This window comes from Montipora capricornis, chromosome 10, assembly GCF_036669925.1.
Source record: "Montipora capricornis isolate CH-2021 chromosome 10, ASM3666992v2, whole genome shotgun sequence".
Lineage (NCBI taxonomy): Eukaryota > Metazoa > Cnidaria > Anthozoa > Scleractinia > Acroporidae > Montipora > Montipora capricornis.
Genome location: NC_090892.1, coordinates 61,503,873 through 61,513,872, shown reverse-complemented (window position 1 = coordinate 61,513,872; position 10,000 = coordinate 61,503,873). Strand labels below are relative to the sequence as shown.

Below are 10,000 nucleotides of genomic sequence, written 5' to 3'. Positions count from 1 at the left end.
AAAGCTCAGCAGTAAACAGGAGTTACAATAAATCTAATACCTCAACCGACTTTAAGAGTTCAAGAGAACTGCAAGAGAGAGGGCGGATAATTTGTTTTACCTATGGTTGTGATTATAATAATAAAGTAAATGAGTCATGATTCAGACTATTCATTTTCAGACAATTTGTTTTGCGAAGCAAGAGTCGTTTTGTCATATTCATTTCAAATAAAAACATGCATATGTTATTGACGAATGGAGAAGTGATCCTCGCACATATCTGGACAATGTTACAGACACCTGAAAAATACAAGTGGCTTCAACCGGATTCGAACCCATGAACTCTGCGATGCCGGTGCATTGCTTTACTAACTGAGCTAGCACAGCCTTTCTTTTGCTTGCTCGATTTTGGCGTTCTTAAGAAAGACTCTGGATGAATCGAGTAAGATCTTTATTGAGCATGCGCTGCATGTTGTCAGGGTACAGTTTGGGACCCAAGACTAAATGCTTGGCTTCAAGGAGATCTCGCAGCCATCTTGATCTTTCATGGTACAGGGGGCTCAATTATAACCATCGGTTCTATCACTAAACGGATGCTCGCACTAGGAAAAACCAGTTTGACGAGAGAAAACAAGATTGACTAGTTCAGAAGTTCGGCCTGCGGTGGCAGCATAGAATAGACCATTTCCGAGTTCATGTCTGCCTCCTCTTCAAAGCGAGTCTAAATGCGAAGTTTTTGTTCTACTTTACTTAACTTATGAATGAAAACTAATTTTCATAAGAAAACTTCGAACTTAAACTCGCTTTGAAGAGGAGGCAGACATGAACGCGGAAATGGTCTATTGACGTTATTCAGGCAGAGCCTCCCTTCACAGTAAAGAAAAAGACAAAGGAGGCTCTGCTTGCAGGGTGTTCGGATTTTTGATCGTGTCCTTTTACAGGAAAACATGAACCGAACAAATTGATGGACTCTCAATTCTGAGTCTTCATAGATCAGTTGGTAGAGCATTGCACCTGCAATGCAGAGATTGTAGGTTCGAATCCCTTGGAAGCCACTTGAACTTTTTGGGTGTCTAAGAGACGATTACTTAAAGTGCTACTGTAACCAAAAAACCAATACTTCTTTTTCTTTGGATTTCAATGTTAACTAAACAGTAAGTGACCAAAGTTTTAATCCTTGATTTCACAAAAACACTTGCTTGTTATAACTTTAAAAAGTTTTAAAACTAGAGAGAGCTGGATCGAGGAGAAAATGACGTCAAAGACATGCAATGCGTGTGCGAGCGGCTTAATTAAAATGCAGCACGGGAGTCTCGGGCTTTCAGACTTTTAACTCGTGTTTTGCATATATAATAAGGTGCGTTTACACGCTGAAATTTTAAGCTAGTGAGTAAATGATGTCATCTTCTTTTAAATGTAACCCTCTAAAGTCCGATCGGTCTTTTTTGGACGTGAGTAATGGCAGAACTTACAATCAAAATAAACAGCCTTTGGATAAAAATCAAAGCTCAAAATTTTGCCAGTCAGGTGTTTTGAAAACACACTTTAGAAATCGGAAGAAAATAGGGAAGTGATTTTTTAACATAGTTGTAGTACTTTAAATTGTCCACGTAAACATCCTTAATCAAAAATTCATTTCTATGCCTTTAGTTACTTTGGCAGGACTCTGAAAGTGGACTCTCAAATTCAACTTCGAACCAACGGTTTCTCTTTTTAAGGCCGTGTTAGAAAATGTTTGCCATTTTTTAACGTGAAGTGTATTTTACACTCAAGACATCGATTTATCCACCGGATAAAGGTATACAGCATTCGAACAATTGGGGCCAGGTTTCAATTAGTTCAATGTCGCGACCAATCCTGGGAATAATTACACGGAAAGTCTAACATAATTGTGATAATGCTCGCCTCAGACATTTCAAGTCTCTGGTTTCCATATGATCTGCAACGGTCTGCGACACGATTGGTAGCTGTCTGCGTCGTTCTTATCGCAGACCATCGTAAACACTGCAGGCAAATGTTTCCATTTAAATCTGAAGCGATCGCAAACAAGCGTACCACTAACCCTCTGAGAAGCGAGGAGAAAAAGCCAAGCACTTTTCTTTAGTCTGATTGGACAAAATATGACACGTGTTTCAAGGCGAGCTATATTGTGTTGCTAATAGGATACAGATCATCTCAGACACCGTGTGCCGCAGATCACCACAGACGTCGGGGACAAATGTTTCCATATGTCTGCGACGTGGCGCAGATCAATCGGAGGTCGAGTCGCAGAACGATCGCAGACCTCTGCATATGATCTGCAACGATCTGCGATCGGCCTGCGATCTCTGTCCTATCGGCGACACAATATTGTTCGCCTTGAAACACGTGTCATGTTGCGTCCAATCAGACTTAAAGTAAATGCTTGGTGCCAGTTTGCTTGAAATCCTCGAGCGCGCCTTTTTCTCCACTCTTTGCAGAGAATTAGTGGTACGCATGTCTGCGATCTCTTCAGATTTAAGTCAAAAGATTTGCCTGTGGTGTTTACGATTGCCATTCGTCATTATTTTGAAAGGTCTTTAAAGTAATCAAAAGATACTTTTTACCTCATAGGCACTTAAACTATTTCATTTTCCTGGTCATTAAATGATCCTCCACCGTGAATGAGAAAGTTGATGCTCGGCGTATTTTCTTTTGTTTTTGAGTCTGGAAGTGACTGTAGAAAGTTTGAAAAAAAGACTTGAATATTTCTCTTGATCCCCTTTATAGGATGAATGTCATATCATGCTTACGTCAAAAAGGCATGAACCATTGCACCGGTGACTGCGCACTGGTGGCTTAGTTGGTTGAGCACTGGGCTGCCATGCGGGAGGTCTGAGTTCGGCTCCTGCCGGACCAATACGCAGGGTCATCAAATAACGGAAGAGAAAGTGCTTCCTTTTAGACTATCAAGTCCTCTTGGATAAGGACGATAAACTGTATGCGGCGTCTCACAACTCTTCAAAGTTCATCACCCCGTGAGGACCACAGGCAGCCCACGATCGGTATACGATTTACACAGACTTTGTATGGGAAAATTAACTTTGAGCTTATAAATGCTAAAGTAAACTGTAAAAGTAGAAATAAACTTCACTTACCATTACGAACGGTTTTCCTTAGTTGTTATGAGCTTGGGCTGCCTGTGGTAGGATGTGAAAGAACCCACACACTGTTCGCAAAGAGTAGGCCACGGAATTTTCCTGTGTTGAGGCCTGTCCTCTGTGGTATATCATGGTTTGATTTGTTCCTGGAATTCCCTGGTTCAACTTGTCAGATGCACTTGTAAATAGCCAACTGGCTTGCCTCCGGCCAGTTGGGGTTTTTAACAGTTGTTGTTGAATGTTCTGTTCCGTAGTGATTGTGTTTCATTGGCATTGAAAAGCCCCTTTGAGAAGTGGTCAATTAAGTATGTGTTGTACTGTATGTATTGTACATCAAAATACTATAAACTCAGAGGGTGAATAAAGATATGTTGATGATCATGATCATGAACGTTTATAATTCTGTTACATTCGTCAAATGATAAACTCTAGCGCACCTTGGTCTAGGAAGGAGCTAGTAGAATGGCTGTCTCAACATGTAATACAAACACTGTTTAAAACAGTGCAATTTTTAGGCCCAGGTCAAACGCCGTACTTCACGTGAACTGAACTTGAGTTCGTCTGTCGAGTCAAGCAAAACGTCAAATTTAACTCAGCCGAACTACAATGGAGGTGATAAAAAGTAGACAGCAAAATGAATCTATATGTCCTTGGTCTGAGTGGAATTTTGTGTCGATTTGAGCTTTTTAGTGGAATTTACAGCAGCTTCTCTTTCTGACTGCTTCATTGGAATTTCCAAACTTAAGTTAATATTTATATACAGAGGGAAAATACCGACTCTAAAAACGATCAACAACTCCCCCGAATTTATTAAAACGTTACAAAAAGCACACAGAAGACAATAAGCCTCACAAATAAACGAGGTGTCGCTGCTGGGCGACGATAAAACTCTGCTGGTTCGTTTTGTACAACTTTATTCTTCGATTTTACATTCAGAACGTTCAACAACATCGCTTTCTCACGCACATTTTTACAAAACTCAACTCATCTCCTTTACACGTGCGGACGAGGTCCCTAGCAACGGACTGACGTCATTGGTATCATAGCAACGCGACCGGAAATGAAAGTTCAGGAAGCAGGAGGCACACGAGGTAGGACGTTTCATTGAAAATTTTGCTCATATTTTCCCCTTTGAAGAAAAGTTGTTCTCTCCAATACCATTATACTGATTCAGTGATTGCGTCAGTTTGGGGAACCTGCGATAAGCCGTATCCTTTTTACTCCGTTCATTTTGATATCTGAAGCAGAATGAACAAAGGAAATAGTACTTGACAGCAAAGAATCAATCATTGCATGAATTCCTATTCCAGTAAATGCCTCATTATGGTCTCAACGTAAAATCGCAATTAATTTGTTTAAAAAACGTAGAGGACAAAGTGCATGGTCCACAGACAATCCACGGATGCACAGGATTGTTTTAACTGAATTTTACGTCCCTTTTTGTTTTAATTCGGTTGCTCAAGCACTTTGTTCAGTTAATAAACGTACTTCAGACAACCGGAGGTTCCCATCTTATGGCCGGTAGTTACATGTCTAAATTTCTTTTAGCAGCGACACCGAGGGAAGAATGGCTACGAGTATCCACCGCTTCTCATATTGCATAGGTCACAAGAGCTAGAAGTCCCTGCAGGTTGGTAGGCTACCAAAAGTTATAAACTGCATGAATGATGTGAAGAGGACATGCAAAGAGTGTGGGGTGAAGATTGGGCACGCGACAATTCCTTACGTATCGATTCCGTGCGGTTGTGGAGATAGGGGCCTCCTTCGGGCTTTTGGAGGAGAGCACACCAAGGGGTCGTTTGTTGAGAATTCCGGGACTTTTTTAATTTGGGGATCATACATCTGCTTGCGTCTTCCAACTGAGGCCGTTACCAGACATGAAACTTCACAATTATATTTTTTGCTGGTCTTGAAAACCTGTTTATAACCAATTTGTTAAAACAATGGTACGGATCATTTTAAGAACTTCTGAAAAATGGGCCCCAGGGGTCGAATTTCTCAAGAATCTGTTACAAAATCGGGTCCGGAAAAGCTCTTGTGAAAATACAATCCTCTTATTCTAAAAAGCTGGTTTTGTAAAACTCCAAGCAAGAAAAAGCAAGATAATTGCAGTTTCTTTGTTCTCTGAACTGTCTTGCATTTGAACATAGGGGGTAATTTGTCGCACTCGCAATACACCCAAATGTGCTGCAAGAAACAATTTTCCTTTGCTATGCAGTCTGAACGCCGTTTCTGTAAAAAAATGAACGACTTTACACAGCTTTCACTTGCAATGACCTTCAGTGGAATTTAGTTTTATTTACCTGTGACATGTGATTGTCACCTTATTTGTGAAACCTGCCAAGACCTGTCCCTTTAAAACAGTTTTGATCATTGTAAATTTTCGTGATTCAAGCCAACACGAATCTTCGTCTCATTCATGCATTGGTGCAGCAAACGGGAAACAAAAGATTCAATAAAAAGATCTTCATTTAAGAATACATCAAAATACAAAGCCGTCAAACACAAAGCGTTTGTGCGGTTTTTGTTATAACTCATCATTCAGTGTAGTTTTCTTTGGATAATTCATGATTGTGATCGGGAGTCAGTTTCTCCGTTTCGAGAGCACGCGTATCTTGGTTTGCGCTATTCTTCATTGTGGGTATGCTCAAATTCCCTTAAGCACAGTCACACTTTCACCTTAAGCTGAAGGTCACTTATTTAATCCTACGAGCTGAAACAGAGCCTTCGGTAATCAGTTCCGGTCAAGAAGCTTCATGGGACGTTTCTTGGGAAAGGTAGGGCATGAACTTGCGCAATTCTGAAAACAAAACAATAATGTACTAGCTGCTTTTTTCCTTGCTTACTTTCAGCAGGGTTTGTTGTTAGCATATTGTTCGTAAATTTTTGGTTGATCTCTTCTTCAACGATCCCATGAAAAAAGTCACTAAAACCAAAGAGCGCACTTGCCTGGGCCTAGAACCCATGTCGGAGTTAAAATCCTGTTGACCCAGCGCATAATCATAGTAACATGTCCCTGCAAATTTTCAACGTACGACGCGATGCCAATAGTTTACAATAGTTTAATTTTAGCCTTGCTTATCTGACCAATGGAAAAACTCAGCAACTTTTTGCAACGTGACATCCTGGTGGAACAGGTAATGACTCGATGTAAAATAACCCCTGTATTCAAGGGAGATAAAACGACAAACACTCCTGGTGGAAATAACACTTCGCTTCACCAATCGCCAGGTAAGTTGATGAACTTTATTTAAGTGTCAACTGTTTTTAACGCTAAAGCACTAATTTGAAGCATTATGCAGACATGTAGGAGAGCAGAAAACCGGAGTAACCGGAGAAAAACCTCTCGGAGCAGTGTATATTAGAGAATGGAGAAACACACCCCAAATATCATGGTGGGAGGCCATCCCTATTCTGAGCTGTATGTGATTTATTCTTATTACATGTAGACAAGAAAAAAGCAGCTTATTAATGTCCTTTTGTTGGCTGAGTCGTTTGCTCAACGGCTTAATACAATACCATCAATGTATATATAGCGTGGAAACTTTCAAGCGTTAAATGTGATGGTGGGAGCAAAGAACTCTTATTGCCTTGAAACACGTCGTTAGTTATCAGCCCGAAGCATTAAAGTTTGTACATATCGCTATATGGAGTAAGCCGCGACTTATTCGCCCGCCAGTGTTAATTAGTTTAGTTCAAATTTGAAACTCTTGATGTTGAACTTAAAGATTTAACTCTGTCCTTTAATTAAACAAAAAAAAAGTTAACATTTTGGACTTGTGCTGTTTAGGTAAAAAAATCTCGAGACGCAATATCTTGTGACCACGTCCCTGACCATCATGTACTCAAGGCTTATTTTATTACTTTTTCTTTTGTGTTCTGCTACTTCTGCAGCAAACAGCAACAACAATCAGGTGAGCAGATGAAATTGAAACTTAAATATTCAAAATTTGTTTAAAATATCAGGATAACCATTTCATCATGGAACAAGCGAAAGGCTCTGACTACAGTTATGGCAACTTGATATTTTGGGAAGACGTCTTCGTAGCCGTTGCCCAACAAGCAGACTGTCTTTCTTGCTTTTATGGGTACATGGCGACGGGGGCCCAGGGCGAGTCAGAAATGATGAAGCGGTTAATCTTTTGACTTTTTTGGAATAAAAAAGGTTCATTGTAATCAATAATACTTTTTAGATGTCATTTTGGTTCGGCATTCATACAAAGAGAAGAAATTTTAAACCAATTTTATTAGAGACAGAAGTTCTTTCGCTGCAAAATTCATAACTAACATAAATCCTTTTGATTTTTCTTTTCTTTCTTTTTATTCTCTGTGTGATCAGCAGTCATTGTGTTATCGTGGACCACCCGGAAATAATGGCGTGAATGGAGCACCAGGTACGAATGGCATCCCGGGACATCCTGGGGTACCTGGCCGTGATGGACGTGATGGAGCTAAGGGAGATCTGGGCAGCCCCGGCCAAAAAGGATCGCCGGGGGAAAGTTGCGATTGTGCAACACCCGCGTTGTCTTCACATATGAACTGGAAAGAATGCGCTTGGAAGAAAGCGGACGACAAGGATTCGGGAGAGATTTATGTAAGGGATTTCAGTAAAAGCTTTGTTACGTTGTGTTGGATAGTCTCGTCTGATTTACATTTAAGTAAATTGCATAGTGACATAATCATAAGCTCCTGATAGAACCCTATTGTCCACTTGATACCTGCAATGGATTAGCCGTTGCGTGGGAAAGATGGCCGTGGGTGGGTCGAAAGACGACTTGACTTAAACCAATGTATATTTAACAATTATTCCACGAGCGCTCATGGATATGGAGCTGGTAATATAAATAGTCAGACGCATGTCTAACATTTAATAGGCTTGGACACTTGGAAATTAAAGCCAAATTGGCAACACTTGACACAATCAGTTCAATTCTTAATTAGGTCATAATACGGTATATGAGCAGGTAACCTAGATTGAGTGAACCATTCAGAAAACTAGAAAGAATGCACTGGATAGACACAGGATAGAATTCACTTGGAAGAAAACGGACAACAAGGATTCGGGCGAGATTTATGTAAGGGATTTCAGCGAACGCTTTGTTAAGTGGTGTGACCAAAAAAGCACATAGCATGTGATTACCTAGAAGAATTTACTGTCGGTTACTACGTGATGTGTTAAGAACCAAATACTGTGTGCAGTTTCCTTGATAATTTTACTTCCCCGAAGATGCTGTGTGAGAAATCTGCGATAGGTTATTCTAGTCTGATTTATTTGAAGTAAATTCCATAATTACATGGTGATACGCTTCTGATAGAAGCCCATTGTCCACTTGACACCTGCAATAGATTAGCCAACGCGTGGGAAAGATAACTTGGTTTAAACCAATGAGTATTTATGGTGGCTGAACACAGTTTTCCTTCCGTCACCGGTATTCGTTAAAAGCCGGCACAGATTTGAAAAAAACCAAAACAAAGACTGTATGACGACTTTGGTGAGAACTTTTTTTTTTTTGCTCCTTCTCGCGATGGTCTTGGAAATGCGGTTTAAACTCGCTTCCATTTTGTAAACGTCATAGTGCTTTAGAAGTGAAAATCTTTCAAAGGAACCCATCAAAATGGTGCGCATGCGCCTTCGCTCAAAAATTTGAGACCACCAGACCCCCAACTGTTGGCTGTTTTACCAAATTTCTGACAAAGCCGTCATTAGATTTTGCAGAAATTTGGAATTACATGTAATCTACAGCCTGCAGATCACAATAACTATCAAGAATATAAATCCTCTCGGTAGCACTGGTCAGTGACCAAGTTTGAGCCTCCAGGCAAAAAATGCATAAATATGGCAGAAATGGAAGGATAAGTGCGTAAAAACTGTGTTCAGTCACCTTAAAAATTATTCCATTTGCGTTTGTTGGATATGGCTATAACTAGTCTCATATCCAACAAGCGCAAATAGAATAACTGCTTCATTAACTGATCGCTTAGACTCTTGGAAATTAAAGCCAAATTTTATTGTATTATTCAGCTTGGCAACACTTAACACAGTTTCCATATTAGGTCATAATACAGTATATTAGCAGACCGATATTGAATGAACCAATCAGAAAGCTAGAAACGCAACAGCCGAAGTCGAGAATTTAATAAGTCATCATGATTATGATGAGTCTGATGACATTTTATGATTATCGAAATTCCAATCTCGACAAAATGGTGAGACTGGGTCCTTTTCCTACGCGTTTTCACGAAGAAGATGGCAGGGTCAACCACGTTTTTTTCATTGCCAAAGAGCTACGTCTAGCAAGTTTTAAAATGTTCCTCTCAGAAGCAGAGTTCCTGTCATGGAAAATGATCTGATAGCTATTTCACTTCCGCTATAACCGAAGCGTTTGTATTTATTTACACTTGTAATCACTCATGGAACTTTGTCATGGAATCGGGCAGCTCCGTGGGCGTTTAATTCTGGTGCGGAGAATTCCAAAGAATCCAGGGCACATTTCCCGCTTTATATTCTACTTCTCCGCAAGGTCAACATATGCTTAAATTTTGAATTTAACTTCGTATAATCTTGTTCCTTTATTGTGCGAAATACTTTATCATTTTGCTGCCGTGCCGAGACCAAATCTATAGCTAAATGCAACGTTTTGTTTTGTCTTTATTTCTCCTCTTAAAAGCACTGTGAATTCATTAAAAGCCACACCGATACTGCAATTCACGTGTTCTTTTCTGGCAACCTCAGGATCTACAACTGTAACCGCTGCTGCAGCCGCTGGTATTTCACTTTCAATGGCGCTGAATGCGGAGTCCCGGGATCTATTGAAGGTGCATTCTACATGCGCACTGGCCAAAATCCCACTCAAGATCTGCATCGTCACCGCCATATCGAGGGTCACTGCAACAACATTCAC

At 40.3% G+C, this 10,000-nt stretch overlaps 1 protein-coding gene and 1 long non-coding RNA gene across 4 annotated transcripts in view; both read left to right on the top strand.

The window, feature by feature from the left end:
- Nucleotides 1-227, top strand: part of LOC138021592 (uncharacterized) — a 2,208-nt gene extending 1,981 nt beyond the window's left edge. Inside the window, exon 2 of the long non-coding RNA XR_011126407.1 lies at nt 1-227. This exon is cut by the window's left edge and continues 348 nt beyond it. This is a non-coding gene — a long non-coding RNA (uncharacterized lncRNA).
- Nucleotides 228-6,308: 6,081 nt separating this feature from the next.
- Nucleotides 6,309-10,000, top strand: part of LOC138021620 (collagen triple helix repeat-containing protein 1-like) — a 5,267-nt gene continuing 1,575 nt past the window's right edge. The window contains exons 1-4 of one of the 3 annotated variants that reach the window (XM_068868536.1): nt 6,309-6,329; nt 6,889-7,012; nt 7,438-7,692; nt 9,767-10,000. The exon at nt 9,767-10,000 is cut by the window's right edge and continues 1,575 nt beyond it. In XM_068868536.1, the coding sequence (XP_068724637.1) occupies nt 6,938-7,012; nt 7,438-7,692; nt 9,767-10,000 (564 nt within the window). In that variant the 5' untranslated portion in view covers nt 6,309-6,329; nt 6,889-6,937. Of the gene's footprint in view, nt 6,330-6,498; nt 6,520-6,888; nt 7,013-7,437; nt 7,693-9,766 lie in introns of those variants that run through there. The other 2 variants (XM_068868538.1, XM_068868537.1) reach the window with 2 other exon arrangements.